This window comes from Coptis chinensis, chromosome 3 (genome assembly GCF_015680905.1).
Source record: "Coptis chinensis isolate HL-2020 chromosome 3, ASM1568090v1, whole genome shotgun sequence".
NCBI lineage: Eukaryota > Viridiplantae > Streptophyta > Magnoliopsida > Ranunculales > Ranunculaceae > Coptis > Coptis chinensis.
In genome coordinates, this window is record NC_141458.1 from 37,812,669 (window position 1) to 37,830,951 (window position 18,283).

Below are 18,283 nucleotides of genomic sequence, written 5' to 3' on the forward strand. Positions count from 1 at the left end.
GTATAGGTACAAAAGACTGAGAAAAAGAATAATGGAAACTTGGTGGACACTCACATTTATCTCCAATTTCATTAGGGAAAAAGATGTTGTTAGTAAGGTCTTCCTACACGAAATTCCTGGAATAACAAGTAAAAAACTCATCAACTAGTACTTGCTAGTTCCTACTTCCTACTGTGCCAATTGTATCCCGAGTCTGATGAACTTCCAAACTCTTCCCTGTTCTTAATTTGTTTTCTACAACCAATTGTTTGCCTACTGAAAATATACGCATACGTCACTGAGATCACCCGTTAATTATTTGATTAAACAAGAAGATCTTTGTTGAGTTCATTATTAGTCGTCCTTAAAGCCAGGAAACTTTACAGAAGGCCTATGTCAACTAGCAGCTCAAAATAACTGCTTTGCTCACAAAACAGATGAGAAGAAACTTGAAAAATGAACAAACTAAAATTACAAAGAGACAGCGGCGGAGCATATAATATACACATGCTTTTTCAGCCTCCAAGCACGCTGTTACGATAGCCGTCAAGACCTAACACCAACCTTCACTTCATCCAGAAACATCTGATCTGCCAAACTTAGCATAAAGTTTTCGACATGGGATGGGACTACATCGTAGTGTCAGGTCCAACCATCCTTCCATAGACACCATCTCAACTGTTCTGCACTGTCGTTACCACTGTTGTTGTGGTGGCATCTTCGGCTTTAGCTCCATTAACCACAGAGGTAGCAGCATCAGTTACAATTTTTTCAGTCGGGCCTTCATTGCTGCTCTCTTCCAACCGAACAGCTTGTGAAAAGCTTTTGGACATCTGTTTTACGAACTCATTGGTCAATGTAACTGGACTATGGTACTCATTGCCGCCAACTACTGGAGCCGCCATCAAAGTTACTTGTTGTCTGGCCTTCCTCTCCTGCATTGCTTTCTGTCGTTCTTCATAATAGTCGAAATCATCAAGAATTGACAAGTTGGTTTCATAATTCTTGAATATGTTCAACATCTCAAGACCCTGTTCCAATTTGACCTACAAAAAAGTAGCATGCATACAACAAAATGAGGACACCCATTCAAGCAATAAAATAAACAACAAAGAGCTTATGAACAGCTTAAATGAGACAGAGTCAGCTCACTAACAGCTACTAGTAAGTTAAGTATTGACGCAAAAATAAGATTAGTAAAACTCAAATGGGAGGTATTCCCATTAACGTACAAATTTCCACAAACTAGTCAATCTGAATTGTAGTTGTTATGACATAAAATTACAGACTCAACACGGAAATGAGAATATACAAGTAAAGAGAAGCATCTAATAGTGATTCGTGCTGGACACAGCATCCATTCAATAGTACCCACCAGCTAAATATCAACCCGGAAACACGAAGGTTCAAAAAGCAAGGACACACAATTCAGTCATTGACCAAGATTTGACATGTCAACTGCTCGTCTAGCTATAATGTATCACCAGAAGCTTACATTCTAGTTCACCTTTCTAAAAAACATTAATACGAACATCTTTTCTCATCATGATATTTTTCTACAAGCATCGTCAAAACAAAATTTGTCTACACTCAGCATAAGTTAAAAAAAAAAAAAAAAAAAAACAGAAACTAACTACACCACAATACTCCCTCATTACCAAAAAGGACTAAAAAGAAAGAGAAACTAACTACACCCTAGCCCAATTTCTACTCCGGACTAGTGGACTACCGCCCTACTAGTCCACCAATCAACTTAGATGTCATCTTCCTAGTCCTCCTCTAATTCTATCTCTCCCTCCTCGTCCACCTTTATTGAATCCACATTTCAAGGCCTCAATTACTACATTTCGATCAATTGCACAAACACATAAATTAACATGGTTACTTGGATCTACACATTCTCAATCAAATCTAAATTGAAAAATCAATGAACTCTTGTTCTTCTTGAGGCGGCAAATCCAATATCTATTCCTACAATGAAGGTGGACGTTGGTGTGGGGATACAGCAGTTAAAATCTGGTCTAGATAACTGCAACGAAACCACTTACTTCGAAATCTCTAGTCTCAACTGCTGAAGTGTAATTTCTCTTTGGAACTCAAAAACCATCGAAGTTCCATTATCACAAAGCACAAACATTATTCAAGAAAGAAGATGGGTTTTTTGTGGCTCTCATTGCTTCTATTTCAGTAACATAGATTTTCTTTCTTTCTTGTTTTTTCTGCTCGGATCACTAACATACTATTTACCACTAATCAAATGTAAAGAAACTAAAGATTAGAAATAAGATTAAAAAAATATAACGTAACACTTCAATGTCATTCAAAAGTTTTGAAGTGCTAAAGCAAACCTACCTCCTGAGTGTCTCTGCTGTTGGTTACAGGCTTGCTATCGTTGTTTTCGAGTATAATGTGCCGAAACTGACTGTTGGGCACATCTTTTATAATATGCCACTTGACAGGAAACTGACCACTCCACTTATCTTGCTGCCAATAATCGACGCTCTTATCAAAATCTACAGGTCCAACCATCTGGCACACCCCACAGAACTGTGCACTAGCATTTACCTGCACATAGATTGGAAAAAATTCACAAGATCAGCAGATGGAAACAAATAACGGATGATCATTTACCAATATAATCGACTTATAAACAAAACTTTCATGGTTCTCTAGAATAGCAAGTAAGTTCTATTACTACATAACTTTCTTAACTATAGCTCTGTGAAGGTTATAAATAAGTCAATATGATAGGCAAGTTTTTTTCTCTTTTTTAGGGACAAAGTGGAAATTTTTTCAAACTTTCAAAGCATAAAAACAGACCAGACGGGATTCATAGCCAACAAAGAATAATTGAAGTAATTCCATTTAAAGACAAAAACAATTAGAGATCCCCTATAATTGCAAAGGGCATGATATCCACGCTCTGTTCCCCTTGGAGGAGTGGACTCTCATAATTCAAAATGCTAGCTCGTTCACCAGTGAGGAACTACTCCCAAACCACCTCGAGCCGATGAACGAAATGACACCAAACCTCCCTAGAATAATGATTTATTTTGGACCAGTAAAAGAATAATCTTATTAAAATAATGTGTGATATAGAAGAACACACAAACCCCCAATAACATCTTACATCGCTTGCCCAGTCAAACTATAAATTACATAAGAACCTTTAAACAACTCAATAATCCTGGTTTTAATCTTAGTACAGAAAATAGAAAAAATAAATAAAGATAATAAGAAGCTTTCCTTTCTTCAAATCTTCGCAATCTATTCTACATGGCAGTATGGTGTGATCCCACTGTAAGGGTGATTTTGACATCTAAGCTGTAGTTTCTCAAAGTACTTTTGTGCCATTAAGTCAATAGAGGTACTTAAGCCTTAAAGGCCTAAACCATGAGCTTGGCCCGGAGGCTCAAGAGACCCAATAGTTTATTTAAAACAAGTTGCTCACTTGTCACACCTTTAACCCAAACTTGCAAATCCGAAAGTGATTTCTAAGTCTTTATTATTTCTTTTCTTTTTCTTAACAATTTGGACCATTTCTTTATTATCATCCTTGCGGAGGGGCAATGCTAATCTTCTCTGTATTGTTCCAACTTTATCGGATGTCCCCGAAGAGATACGTCTATGACATCATGTCCTTAAAAAAATAGAATTAGGAGCTAGTAACATACCGAGAACAAGAGAAATACTGGGCATTGCTTCTCCTTAGCTTCATGATACGCAGCATCAAGTTTTCTGTTACCATTGGGTGTGCTCGCCCAAACACCATACTTGATACTCTTGTGAACATTATCCTCACTGTAAGATTTGATAACAAAAAATTTTGCATCATTGTACTCGGTGACAAAATCTGCCCGATTATATCGCTGATTATGGGCCTCGGCATCGGGTATGCCATCCTTATTGAGATCAACAGATGAACCATGTTCAGTGGTAGCCTGATTCTTTGGTTTTAAGGCTCTTGGTCCTCGGTTCTGCTCACTGAGAATATCAACCGCTCCATTACAACTACACAAAGCAGCACTATCCCTTGCACGGCGTCTGACCTTGTCTAATGCAAGCCAACGGTCGTTTGATCCCGAAGTGGAAAAGGATCCACTGTCAAAACTAGAGCTTTGATAAATGCCATTATGTGGGTAACGTCTAGTATGAGACCCCGATCCAGATCCATATAGTGGTCTTTGTTGTTGGGAAACCTGCAAATTAATCATGTATATAGTCAACATGTGTATTTACAAAGTAAGTCAAAACCTACATGGTTTGGCATGGGTACCTATGCTGCTAGTATATTGTTGTCTTTTGAAAAATATATTAAGTACTCTCTTTACTAGGGAAGTAAGAGACCTACATGGTTACATAAATTTTCAACTTGCAACAGTTTCAGTGATATGCATATAAAACCAACAACCATGTACAAGCTGCAAAATAAACGGAACCACAATATGGGCCACAGTTCCGGCGGGCTTCCAGCTTAGCTCAGTACCAGAAATGCAATAATTGTTATGACAGATTGACAATCCATAAAAATGGTTCCTTTTATTTTATTTTTTTGAATCATAGAATTGCATCTGAAAAACTTTCAGACATGTATTTCTTTAATTTATAAAAAAACTCTTGTTCTGGCGCATAAAGATGCATCGGCAATGAGACATATTCAGGATAAAAACTACTATATACTCTATATGTCATGCTAGTTTGTCGAGCATCCAGGCGAGAGAGAGATAGAAAGGAGAAGAAAAAGGGCACTAGTTAAGAAATTCTGGCTGTAAAATTTATAAAACAATTGGTCCCACATGACAAAAGAGTGGTGTCTTCTATGTTCCAGTAGAAGCATGTTTGATTTTTCTATTTTCAATCATCTTTAAGGTTCTCAATATCAATGGTTGGTCTTTGGGGATTATTAAATGAGAGGGAACCATTTTTACAATATACCCAACAGAAACTTATACATTAAATAGAGGTGGATAGGTAAGAACCATACCATTCCAGCATTACGACCAAATGGTCCAGGGAAGTTGACTGGTTGTGGAGAAACTGCTGGAGAAAACGGAGTCAATGACCTCTGTCCATCTGGGGATTTCAACCAGTCAGACCACAGTGCACCAGATCCGAACCCATCAAAACCCTGCCTCATATCATAAAAACTTGCATTACCAGAATTTCCATGAAAGCTGCTTCCTCTACCAGTTGATCCAAACTGAGGGGAGTAACCAGGCCTTGGCCCAAAAAGCCTGCCATCACCTTGTTGCTCAATGCCAACTGGAGTCGTCCGGTCAGATTCTGAAACTGGATTTGAATTAAAATAGGGCATGTTAGGATGAACAAGCTGCTGGTAGTAAGATGGGCCTGAGAATGGAATTTGCTGTCCGGAGTATAGATGGCCATCTCCCCTCACAGAAGATAGAGGTGTTGTCACTGGGGAATATGCTCCAAAAGGCATTTGAGGATTGTACCCGTAACCGTTGTGAAACACGAGAGATGGATTATCATTGTAAATGCCCTTAAACATGTCAAATAAAAGAAGACTTTAGTGATACTTAAAGAGAAACAAGAATACTGGAATATATAAGGGAAGGATCTGTACTTACAGGAGATCCAATTTCCATATTCTCAGCCGTAAAGTATTGACGATGTTCCCCCCATTCACCACTAGCATTTTCGTAACCTGCGCTGAAGCACAAATGAGAAAAATGGCTCCATGAACAGATTCTCTACAAATATTTGAAAAGACGTCTTATAGTTATTAACCTTTCAAAACTCAAGCAGCCCCAATTTGGATTATTTTACATTTCTTTCCTCGTGCCTCCTTGAAAGATTCCTTTTCACACGGTTTAATTAAAAATCTATTTGAACAAACCGAAAATATCTCACTTCAGAGATATTTTACCTCATAACTACGACTTTGAGTCTTAAGATGTTAAAGCCCATTTACAACGCTTGAAGGATAATTTTCAATTTCTTATGCTCATAGTGCAATCTACAAGACTACAACTTGATAGTACATATTACTGTTGAAATATTTGTATGAGCACCATTGGAGACTTCATAAAGATGAGATTGATAGAAAAAGAAAATAAGGAAAGGATATCTTGATGACCATATCGTGACGTCAATGAAAATGATGAAGGGGCAAGCGTTGAAGAATTTTCTAGTGGTGAATACAACGATAACAATACAATTAAACAACAATCAAATTGAATCATGTGAAGATTAATGCATATTGTCCTTTATCGGTGGATTTGCTTATATGTTTTTTTCATGATAAAAAATACATATTTGAGTTTCATTGATGGAAGAGCATAGTCAGTTCGACACATCCAAGAGAGGATTAACAGTGCACTAAGACATCCCAACTAGGTTTCTACCCCTCAGCCAATTCATCCTTTCACATCCCTCCACTTGCTCCCTGAGAAGACTCTAAGCTAAGCAACAGAACTCAAAGAAGACCCACACCATTAAAAAATTGCATCAAAATGTTACAACACCATTTGAATCCCAAATAACACGTATGAGGTTACTTCCTTAAAGATTTTTTTCTATCTTTTATCCTCTTTAGAATTAAAAATTACAATGGAGTAATGTTGGTTAAGTCTCAAGGCGAGTTACAAGAATCAATTACGTTTATGATGTGGAAACCTACCAAGGTAATAATGCTATATAACTTCCATTTAACTGTAAAACCTCGAGTTGTTAGAGAAATACATAGAAAATTACATTGAGCACAGGTTTGACAAGGAGGAGGCATATGCCTGTAGTCCTGTACCACAAGACTGGAGGCTCGAACCTACAACCTATGCTGTCAAGGCGAGGTGAGGTTAGGCGTAAGGCACTAGGTTTCCAAATTGACGCCTTGGAAATGCCATTTTCACTAAAAATTCCACCTTGGCAGCCTCAGCACTGCCTTCGACAACATAACCTACAACTTTTCCAGATTTACTGCCTCCACAGTTCCACCAGACACCAACCACCCAGCCTCTCAAACTTCTGTGTTTGCTATCTATTTTAATGATTTAATCACAATATGCCCAATCAATTTCATACTCTTATCGAGCTTCACCTTATCTTCTTCATCATGTAGATCAACGAATCCCTAACTTTCCAACATCATTCAACCCTCCCACCAAAGATTTTAAAAAAAATGCATAAGAGCCTTTAGGTGACGAGCCTCTTAGAGCCTTAAGGCAATCCTCAAAGGCGATTGAGGCATAAGCCTCATTGTCGAACAAAGAAAGGGCACAATTGAGAAATCCGGAAGAATAATAAATAAAATATGAGATATAACATGTCACAGTGAAGGATACAGCAGGTTCAAGAGTTCTTCTGAGTAGACTGAGTATTCGAGTTGAATTCAGAGAGGTGAACTTCAAGAAATGCACATGGATCAAGCCTATAGAAGACATATGCAAGCTTAATATTGATGGTTCCCTATCTGTGGATGGAGCGCGATATGGTAGTATTGTAAGAAATGCTGAGGGTGAGATCCTTTTATGTTATAATGGGGAAAGTGATACAAGGTCTGTTCTATTCCAGGAACTTAATGCAATCTCTATGGGACTGAAAGGTGTCCTCCTCATGGAGCAAAAGAAACTTATGGTGGCATCAGACTCTTTGAAGGGAGTGCAGATTTCAAATAGGAAAGACAAGCCACCATGGGCTTGCCTCAATATCTCGAATGCCATACTAGAAATTTTAAGTATGGCATTCGATATATATCGAATGCTGAACACTTTTGTATGTAAGTTTTAACCATGTCTATAGGAAGTGTAACAAGGCAGCAGACTACTTAGCAAGTCTAGGTAGAGGTCAAGAGTGTTTGTACTATGTACCTCCTCTTGATGAGTATCTCATGAAAATTGTTGAGGAGTACAAAGCAGGTAAGGTTTACATCAGATTTTAATATAGGTTGGCGTCTCCTTAACCCTAAGCTTTGTTCAAGAAAAAAACATGTCATATGAATAAAAGGTGCAAAACAATTTTAAAACGTATAAATATAAACATGTCATATAATTGAAAAAAAAAAGTTCAAACACAGTTGAAAATACTCAAGACTCTTGCACTACTGCGATTCTACTCTTGGTAACATTCACACCACAATACTTGCTAAAGCCTAACAGCTTGTCTACTTCCACAAGCTTCTATCCTTCCTTTGTACTTCTATTATTGCTACATTCGTCCACCCTCACTCTCTTATATGTTGCTTCGTGATCATTCCTACCTGCCTCATCAATTTCTCTTTCCCACTTGATAATGCCCACCAAATCAAACAATTGTGCCCTCAATCTCTTTCCTTCCTCAACCCTTTTAGCACGCCTCTTAAACCTTTTCAATCTCGCCTCTTCCCCTACTCACCTCCTTCTCTTTTGCCTCTTCCAGTAAAGGCTCCGATCTTTCGACAGATAGGCATGCAAGTATAGCGGTACAAAGTATGATACATTATTTATAAACCTTCCCAACAGACCTGGACTGTGATTCAACAAGAAGTTCATTTTTCCCCACCTCTCAACAGTTCATACTGAACATCTGAGTTCTAAATCAGCACTGCCTCCTCAAACAACATTACCAACATCCCACTGAGTTGTACAAATTCCTACCACCAACAGATCGACATTCAATAAAATCACGCAAAATAATTGTGCTCAAGTTTTTGCCCTAAACCAGATTTAACACAGGCTTAAATATGGCTTACTCAAAAAACGTCAGTTCACATCAATCTGTAAATCTAGTCAGTGTTGTTGTTACATAAGCTGGTTATTGAACCATTAATCAACAGTGGTCCAGAAATATTTGATGGGCTAATAGAAACATTCTCCCAAGTCCCACCCTATATGAGATCTCTACCCACCATTTCGGGAAGCCACAGTTTTCTCTCTCAGTTTAATAACTAAAAACTCTTGTGAATATTGAATGAAGAGTGGATTCAATGGAAGCTTCCCCACATATAACATTTCCCATAAGACCATTTCTAGACCAATTACATGTTAGCAGTGACACAAATCAAGGATATATAGAAGTTTAAAGTAATAAAAGGGGGACTAAAGCAAACTTTTAATTACTAATTCAGAAGAAAATCCCGTGGCCCATGAATTACAAGGAAAAAGTATCCAGATCAACAGATACCTGACAACATTATCTCATATTTATTGCATTAACTTATTTTGCATACCATTCAGCACAAGTGTGTTTAGCATCTGATGGGTAATTGTGTGTTATTAAATTTAGCGCAAAGAACCACATTGGACGTTTTAAATCTGAATCCATCTCATGATTACACTGAAGTCATGCTTGTGTCAGTTGTGTGTGTACTATGTATCAGGTTCCTCTATATATAGAATTAAAAAAATGCCGAAATGAGAAACCAACCTCCATAGTAGTATGTTTGTGCTTGTGGGGAATAGATATTGGCTTGATAAACAGCATTGTGATCACCTGTACCAATAGATTCCAAGTGACCTGCAACGTCTCTTGGTGGATTTACAGAAGTTGCATCCCTAGAAGGATTAGAGAGGACCAGCCTTTCACCTTCCGCAGAAAGAGGCTGATAAGAGCATGACAAAGAAAGACCACTTAATAAATTCACTAGCACATACATCTAAAACAATAACCCGAAATAAAAGACGTAAAAAGTTAAAAATAAAATACCTGGTCCTTGGAATTATTTGAATTAGAGGGTATCATCTCTATGTCAATCTTTGACATATTAAGGGACTCGGTAGACTCTGAAACAAGAAAATACCATAAAATAAGACAAAGCAGATGCAGATGGTAATGAATGCTTAAATGGTGAAGATGGAGAAACCAAGATGTCGGAAGTAGTCACTTCAAACAGTATAGATTGAGTTGACAAGTACATATTCTCTATACCTTAAAATGGATAGCGGCTTCCATCCCCATCTCTAATGGAAGTATTGTTATCAAGTAATAATATGTGACCTTTTATTAACACTAATAATTCTCGGCTAATTATTAACATGTAAACGTTAACCTAAAAAAATGTGAATTGATTGATTATTGAATTGGAATTGAAAATGGGTACCTGGTGAAGTGATTCGATCCGTGGGTTGATGAGGTGCGTCCATGAATCAAAGATCTCAGAATTTTTATTTTATTTTATTTGTTTTAATAAGAGAGTAAAAAAAAAAAAAAAGTTTTTATTTGATTGAATAATAATAAATTAATAATAATAATAAGAGTGAGAGGGACCCGACGAAAACGTATATAATGGTTGAGGATGGCAGAGAAACATCTTTGTTGGTTTTGTTCTACAGGTTTGATTTCTTCGGTGTGAAAATATATAAAGTTTGTCGTCAGTTAGTCAGTTACTGCCTCTTTTCGTTTTTCTGCTCATTTTTTACCCTGTTTTTTGTATTTACCTTTGTTAACACGTGTTTGTGTTTGTTTGATGTGCACGTGATTTTCTCTTGTGGCCTTTCAAATGATTGAGACTTTGAGAGTCAAGGTAGTCAAACTTTTTAGCTGCTATAATGGGCTGGTACAGTACTGCCATGTTGGATATTTTAGACTTTTTAGCTGCTTAAACATGAAAAACCATTCCAATAGGCCCATCTGTACAGTCTAGCAACTTCCAGTGGTTAGCTTTTATGAAATTGTATATTTATACACAACTCTCTCTCTCTAGCAAAAAATTTATTTACTCCAACAACAACAATAAATCCAAATGAACAAACAACCACATCAAAAGGAAAATAAATTAAATCTACTACAATAAAGTCTACAAATTTCTCAATTCAAGAAGACGATACTCTTTACAAGTCATGGATAAATGTTAATGAATATCTAATTGTTGATGCCAAGCAATGGGTCACACACGGGATCGATTATATGAGAATTATCAAAAGAGAATTGGCAAAAATATAACCAATGATTCGGTGTCCACTTGATTTGGACACATCTACTAATTATCTTAAAATTAGCTTGTTAGGTTAACTCAAGTCTTTATCTTTACTTTATAGAAAAATGTGGGGGTCGAGTAATAGTGACTTTTGGTGTACGTCCCAGGGGTAAAATTGTAATTTTACTTTTTAAATTTTTTTTGGAAGGTTAAAACGGTAATTTCATTCTTTTAAATTTGTTTTGAAAATAGGTTTTCAAAACTGGTGGGCCATTATATTTGTGGAAAATTAGACAAATAGGGCTATAATGGTAAATTCACTCTTAAATTAGTATTTTTGGTCAATTTGTAGGACACTAGGATCTTCTATGTTGAGAAAATACAACACAACACGTGTTTTTACACATGCACGTGGCTAATATATATATAACTAGGTGTAACCCGTGCCTTCGGCACATAGTAATATAGTCATTTGAAGTATATATATCAATTTCAATTGAAGAATTTATACTAAATAAGTTAGTGGATATAGTTAATTGATTGTGAAATAGTTAAATTAGTCGAAATTAATTTGTCGTAATATTATTAGAGACAAACTATACGTTGAAGTTAGTGGATATAAGAGCTTGTTACTTATAAGTTTGTGTAAGTAAAGCCTTGATACTTACGCTTGTCAGACTTATAAAGAGTAAACATATATATTAAAAAAGGGTGTACCACGTACTTATAAGTTGCTGGGGAAAAACACAGAAAAAGTTGTCAACCACTTACAATTAGAATAAAATCAAAGACGACAAAACAAATAATCAAGGACGCCCTAATCCTGCATGACCTAACTTATAGTCTATCAAACTGGAGTTGTTATATTTGATATGAAGATGTTTTAGAACAAATTCAATAATAACTCAGAATTTCATCAGCTTACACGGCAAGAAAAATGGGCCAACACAATAGTAGCGTCTATTTTAACAATAACAGTAATGTAAGACGCAGGATCAGTTGTCACTTATTTTTCACCTTTTTTTTTGTTGTTATACATCCACACTTTGAAAACATGTTTCTTAACTCCAATTTCCTAACAAAACTGACTAAGAGCAGTAGCATCAGATTTATGTGTTCTCCAACCTAATATATCAGCAAACTGTGTCATTCTATTCTGCTGCACCTTGGTGAATTTTGTTCTAAACCGTTTGCTCTTCACGCTATTATAATCACCACCCCCACCAACTTCTTCTAATATTTGATCATCAGGTTCTTGTAATAGGGGTGCTTGATCACTTCCAGCTGGACCAGAGAGCTCTTGACGGTGGAAATTTCTATGGCACCCACATGCGGCACATTTAAGATAAAAATCTCTATTTTCAACAACACGACCACCATGACTTATTATAGGTATGTATTGACCATATCCATCTTTAGCATGCCCGCCAATTGAAGCAGCATGATTTCTCATGCACTCTTTATAACTCACAACCTTGGGTTCTGATATAACGAATGATCCACTATTGTTTGACGCGGTTGTTGTATTCGTGAATGGAACTATGCTTAATTCTAAAACCCTTTCTTCCATGATCTTCAAAGATAAATGAAATTTTTTTGCTGGGGAAGAAAAATGTCTATGATAAAATGAAATTTCCTCAATTTATAGGCATAACGTGTTAGGGTTTTGGTAGCTGTTTCCACATTACTTTATTATAGTTTTATACCTAACAACAATTCGATTTTTCTGTATACAGCAACGATATTATTTTTTTAGACAAAAACTTCAATTTGTCAAACAAAAATATTTTATTTTCACGGGCACATAAAGGGAAACTTGTGTCTATAGGCTTTAAGTGATATGTATCAGTCCCACTTTGTTAATTTGTTGAGAGAAAAACTTTAGTGAGTGCTTTACTTTTTGCCTTATATGGGCCCTATTGTAACTCGAGCTCAATGCAATCCTAACTCTAGTGGAGTGGAATGAAGTTGAAGTTTCTTTCATTGCGTCATCTAATATTGAAACCAAAATTTTAACTAATGAAATATGTATTATTGTTTAAGTAGATTACATTAATTAACTTAACGTTACATGAGAAAAGTAAATAATAATTTATAGTTAATAGTGATTAAATAATAACAACATAAAATATCCTCTTCATTATTACATGTTTTTTTTGGGTTGGGTTTAATGTATAATTTGGACGTAGAGAATTGAATGTGTGCATCCGTGAAAAAATGTAATGGGTCAGAGACTCATGGTTCATTTTTTTTGTCAAATATTTTGGTCCCGCGGGGTGATATAATAGTCATAGGTATTAAATGCACTTTGACGCCGAAACTTTCTTAAATTCTGTTTCGACCAGATATGATCAAAACATTAAGTGTTGATAAAAAGACGAATAACGTAGAAAAGTAATTTAGAAAAATAATGGTGATCGGGAGAATGATGAGATCAGTACCTCTGGGTTGCCTCACGCATCCAAATTATCAATGGGATCAAGTCTCAGGAACGTAGTTCTGAATGAAAAATAGTTTGGTATTTATATAGGTAGAGTAGAGAGTCCTTGTAGCTCAAGTAATCTTGTAGCTTGAGTAATTGTGATAAACTATAACTTTCAACTGATAATTATCTCTTTTGATAATAAACGAATCTGGACATAAATTAACGTACATTAGTGGCAAGCCATATGGCTAAGGTTCAGCCTTAGACACATGAGTTAATAGGCCTGTACATCGATTCATGGTATTGCGAATTGGGATTTAGCCCTGTCGATTAAACGAATAAAGTGAAGATTCCTACCAATGGACGTTCGCCACGTAGGTGGGGGTTGAAACACCGCCCCCTTTTGGCATGCGAACAAAGTTCATATGGCAAAGAAGAAAGAAAAATGAGCGGAATGTACAACGAAGTGTCGTGCGAAAAGAAATAATTGGAAAATTGATTGTCGAAAAAAAATTCGTGAATTATCATAAACGAAATAATGTCAAATTAACGTATACGGGACGCAATATAGTTAAATAAAAGATGGCCGAAAATGTACAGAAAAAATAAAATATGCACAGAAATAAAATTGCAAAAAAAAAATTCAATTGGCGAAAACTGTACCGAACGCGTCACGTAATAATACGAAATTTGAATTCGACGATGCGTGCCAACGGAATAGCGATACTTGGATTATACCGTTGAAAATTAAACGTAGGGGCAGTTTAGTAATAATAGGAAGAAAAAGACGTTAAAGACGAATTGGATTCGAAGGTGAAGACTTTAGCGACTAAAACTGGATGCCAACTTCGATTTAGATAAGAATTCAGATTAGATAAGAGTTTAGATTAGATAAGAGTTTAGATTAGATAAAAATTCGGAGTAGATCAGAGTCCAACCAACAATGTCAAAACTAGATCGAATAAATATTATATAAGCACTTGCTAAGTTCTAGATGCAAAACAGTAGAAAGAAAAAACTAAGTGTTTAAAACAAGACCAATGAGATTAATGGCAATCATAGAATTTAAGAGATGGAAAGAAGTGGTAGATATAGAGAACACATGAGGCCACAGCGAGGCGAGGGAACTGAGATCCGACAACTCGTCATGATGTCGAGAGAGACTACAATACAATGCTCAACCCAACTAACACGAAGTATGAGATGTTCTCAACAAAAGAAAGAAAAGGTATGTATAGTAGACAAAGTGATACAGGTGCTTCTCTCTCTACCTTTCTTGGTATTTGTTCTGTACGTGGTGTGCGCTTGTTGTTTGAATATATTTATTAATTAAGGGCAACCAAAGTGATACAAAAGAGAAGGTATAAACCAAGTAGGGTCATTAAACCAGGGGAATCAAAAGCTAAAGTAGTGGGACTATGTTCTGAATATCAGAAAATAGAAGTAGGACAGGGACGTAAGAACTTGGGGAAAGTGAGGATTCTATTTAACGAGTGCAAATTGCAAGTTGCTGAATTAATGAAGTGTATAAAAAGAAAAAGACAATAGAAGAAAGGCTAATGAATCAGTAACAGAATAAAGTCTAAGTATGATAAGGACAAATTGAATAAAATAAAATTTGTAGGAAAACAAAAAGTATAGCAGCTTGGATTGGTGATATAATGGGATTGTTGAACCCGGTTTTTGAACTATCTTACCCTTTTTTTTTTTTTAGGTAGAAACGACCATATTAAACGGGCGAAAGATAATCGAGAAGAAAAAACTGGATGACGATCGTAGATATGGTGAGGGTGGAAAGAATGTGACAAATACAACGAACACACGACGCCACGGCGATGGTCACTTAAAGAACTAACGAAAAGATTTGTATTTTATTCGCAAGTTGAAACGGCGGAATTACGAGCAAAAGATATTGACGAAAAATTTCGAACGGAAAGATCACAATGCCGTAGAGAAATAAATAAATAAGCTGAATAAAGTTTTCGCTTACAAAGTTAACGTAAAGCGAATTTTTGCCGCACAGAGAAACGACGGTTGTACGAGCCTCGGAAAGTTTCGCTCAGAAAGTTCGGCTTAATGTCTTAGAAAAAATAATGAAGCTGTCAAAAAAATTCACTTGGTAAATTTCTCATAGAAAGATCGGCAGAATGCCTTAGAAAAAATAATAATGACGCTGACGAAAATTTTCGCTCGGAAATTTTTTCGTAGAAAGATCGGCATAATTCCTTGGAAAAAGAATGACTGCGGAAAATAGTTAACCGAAAGCACTAAGCGAAGCAAATGCAGATTTCGAAGAAGAAAATGAAGATTTAATCGAACAACCATAAAACAATTGACAGAGACAATTGATTAGGTAATTGTGTGAATGTAATAGCATAGAGCTAAAACCTCTTTTGATGAAAAATAAAAATAAAATATGTTTTGGCAATTGAATATAGTTGCGATGTCTGATAACATACCTGTGTAAAACTGACAATATTGTTGATTTATATAGATGACACGAAATAGAATAAAACGCCCCCAATACTAACTTTAAGCTTGCAAAATTAGATTGAGCAAACAAATGCTCCGGACGCCTTAACCCATTTAAAGCGAAGCGGGGTAACTTCATCGGATGTTGACATAGCGAAGTAACCGACTAAGCGGCGTAAAATCGTTCAATTTAGACCCATCGAAATTAAATGTGGTAAGTTCGTCCGATTTTGTCGTAAACGATAATCGACTAAGCGGCGTAACGCGTTCAACTTAGCTGCCGAAATTAAGCGTGGTAATTTAGCGGATTTTGTTGTAGTGATAGTAACGACTAAGCGAGCGTAAAAGCGTTCAACTTAGACTAACGAAATTAAACGTGGTAATTTTGCAGATTTTGTTGTAGCGATAATAACGACTAAGCGAGCGTAAAAGCGTTCAACTTAGACCGAAATTAAATTAAACGGTAATTTCGTCACGATTTTTTATAGCGATAGTAACGCGACTAAAAGCGTTTAAAAAGCGTTCAACTTAGACCGACGAAATTAAATGTGGTAATTTCGTCCGGATTTTTGTCGGGCGATAGTAACGACTAAGCAAGCGTAAAAGCGTTCAACTTAGACCGTGAAAATTAAACATGGTAATTTCGCCGATTTTGTCTGTCGGGCGATAGTAGCGACTAAGCGAGCGTAAAAGCGTTCAACTTAGACTGACGAAATTAAACATGGTAATTTCGCCAGATTTTGTTGTAGTAATAGTAACGACTAAGCGAGCGTAAAAGCGTTCAATTTAAACTAACGAAATTAAACGTGGTAATTTCGTCATATTTTGTCGGAGCGATAGTAACGTTGCGATGGAAACAAAATTATAACATTAGAACTCAGGTTTTTCATTCAACTTGTTAATTTTGTCCGCTCACTTAGTAAAATAATTTGTTGCGACGAGCAAGAAATGAACACTGCCAGGGGCTGTTAGAAATAAACCAAAAATGTCAAGGCCCCATTTTGCAAATGACCAAGGTTTATGGATTGGATGACGCTTCATCGCGAGAAGTTGACCCATATCATATATCATGTGTTTGACAAGGCACACACTTCTCGAACAAACGCTTAACATCCTTTGGCATATATGGCCACCAATACTATTGGGTCATTGCTATGTGAGCGAGACTTCACCCCCGAGAATTCCTGAGCATCGTCAGCTGCATGATCGTCGTCGGTAGATACCGAGACATTATTAGTGTCAAGCTCGTTGGAATCATCTGACAGCATAAGTGGTTAATCTAGTGTTGTCGTTACAGTGACGACTTGATTTTTCACTGATAAGTATGCGATAGAATCAGGATGTCTTACATCATAACGCGGATACTGTACAATACTGATAGATATAAAATTTCATACAATTTGTTGAACGAAGTCCAAATAAACGTCAATTCTATCATTGCGAGCCGCATATTATCATTCAAATTGGCTAATGACTAACTTAGAATAATTAATCGTAACTTAGTAAGCCACCGGTGAAGAGTTGTCGTATACCACAAATGACGGTTTAGGACGCCGCCATATTATTTGACGCGTCAAATCCCCAATGTAGAGACCTCTCAATTATGTCTTCATTCAGCTTCAAGATAACACAAACAAGACCGGAGGCAGACTTATTATGCGAACTATCGGTGTAAATCTAGCAAGTAGCTGATATATCCGATAAATATTTCAAGTCATCGCCCCGGAAGGTAATGACAATTAGAGATCGACGTTTTCGTAATCGAGTAATGCTTTCGACATAGGAATATCATCAATAAGAAAATCAGTCATTAGCGAAACCAAAGTTTGTCTATGTTTAATTGTATGAGTGTCAGAGACAATGTTGTAAACGCCAATGTAACTTTTCCATTCTGCGACTCGATCCATAGACGTTGCGAAAAAACTTGCGCAGCGGATATTCGACAAGTATAAACTTCGATTATTCCTTATTTGAAATAAGCTTAAGACGTCTGACAGCATGAAACAAGGCTAGTGTAATATTTTCAATACAAGAATGCCTCGAGACATATGATGGACATTATCCGCAACAGATGACGAAGAATCGTCAGAGGCAATAACTTCGTGCTAAATAATTTGGCGCATCGGTGGAACGATAGCCGGGTCGTATGCAATCAGATGTTGAAAAGGAATAGGAGGGAGTAGTTTGATACCGCCAGGTTGACCTGGAACCGCACATTCGCGATGATCGTCAGTAAGTGCATCGAGAACTTAGGCTCGTCGAGTATTCGTCATAACTTTTGTAGAACGTAATTGTCGGTTTTGCATAAGAACCGCAGACGGCGCCAATTATGTTTCGACCAGATATGATCAAAACATCAAGTGTTGATAAAAAGACGAAGAACGTAGAAAAGTAATTTAGAAAAATGATGGTGATCGGGGGAATGATGAGACTGTACCTTGCGGTTGCCTACGTACCCAAATTATCAATGGGATCAAGTCTCAGGAACGTAGTTCTGAATGAAAAATAGTTTGGTATTTATATAGGTAGAGTAGAGAGTCCTTGTAGCTCAAGTA

General features: G+C 36.6%; 2 protein-coding genes and 1 non-coding gene across 4 annotated transcripts; all 3 read right to left on the reverse strand.

The window, feature by feature from the left end:
- Window positions 1–274: 274 nt before the first annotated feature.
- ECT5 (evolutionarily conserved C-terminal region 5) lies at window positions 275–10,245 on the reverse strand. Of its 2 annotated transcripts, XM_086601763.1 has the most exons (9): window positions 10,016–10,201; window positions 9,622–9,698; window positions 9,343–9,517; window positions 5,571–5,647; window positions 5,137–5,482; window positions 4,964–5,052; window positions 3,654–4,178; window positions 2,332–2,544; window positions 275–1,025 (listed from the first exon to the last, which is right to left on the reverse strand). In XM_086601763.1, the coding sequence occupies exons 1-9, from the start codon at window positions 10,056–10,058 to the stop codon at window positions 654–656; spliced, it is 1,917 nt and encodes a 638-aa protein (XP_086457889.1). In that variant the 5' UTR covers window positions 10,059–10,201; the 3' UTR covers window positions 275–653. The 2 variants fall into 2 exon arrangements, with proteins under 2 accessions (XP_086457889.1, XP_086457888.1); XM_086601762.1 differs by having other exon boundaries at window positions 4,964–5,482; window positions 10,016–10,245.
- On the reverse strand, window positions 3,505–3,602 carry LOC147509485 (U6 spliceosomal RNA). Its single transcript, XR_015219715.1, has one exon. It is a non-coding gene; the product is annotated as a U6 spliceosomal RNA (small nuclear RNA).
- Window positions 10,246–11,906: 1,661 nt separating the features above from the next.
- Window positions 11,907–12,401, reverse strand: LOC147509486 (zinc-finger homeodomain protein 2-like). The gene has a single exon (XM_086597829.1). The coding sequence runs from the start codon at window positions 12,399–12,401 to the stop codon at window positions 11,907–11,909; it is 495 nt and encodes a 164-aa protein (XP_086453955.1).
- Between the last annotated feature and the right edge of the window lie 5,882 nt (window positions 12,402–18,283).

Bases quoted from the DNA above. Each gene is read 5' to 3' on its own strand.
- ECT5 (XM_086601762.1), bottom strand. From the start codon at position 10,058: ATGGACGCACCTCATCAACCCACGGATCGAATCACTTCACCAG. The intron at 9,699-10,015 runs GTACCCATTTTC...TTCTTGTTTCAG, and splicing joins GGATCGAATCACTTCACCAG to AGTCTACCGAGTCCCTTAAT. The intron at 4,179-4,963 runs GTATGGTTCTTA...ATTAATTTGCAG, and splicing joins TTGGTCGTAATGCTGGAATG to GTTTCCCAACAACAAAGACC.
- LOC147509486 (XM_086597829.1), bottom strand. From the start codon at position 12,401: ATGGAAGAAAGGGTTTTAGAATTAAGCATAGTTCCATTCACGAATACA.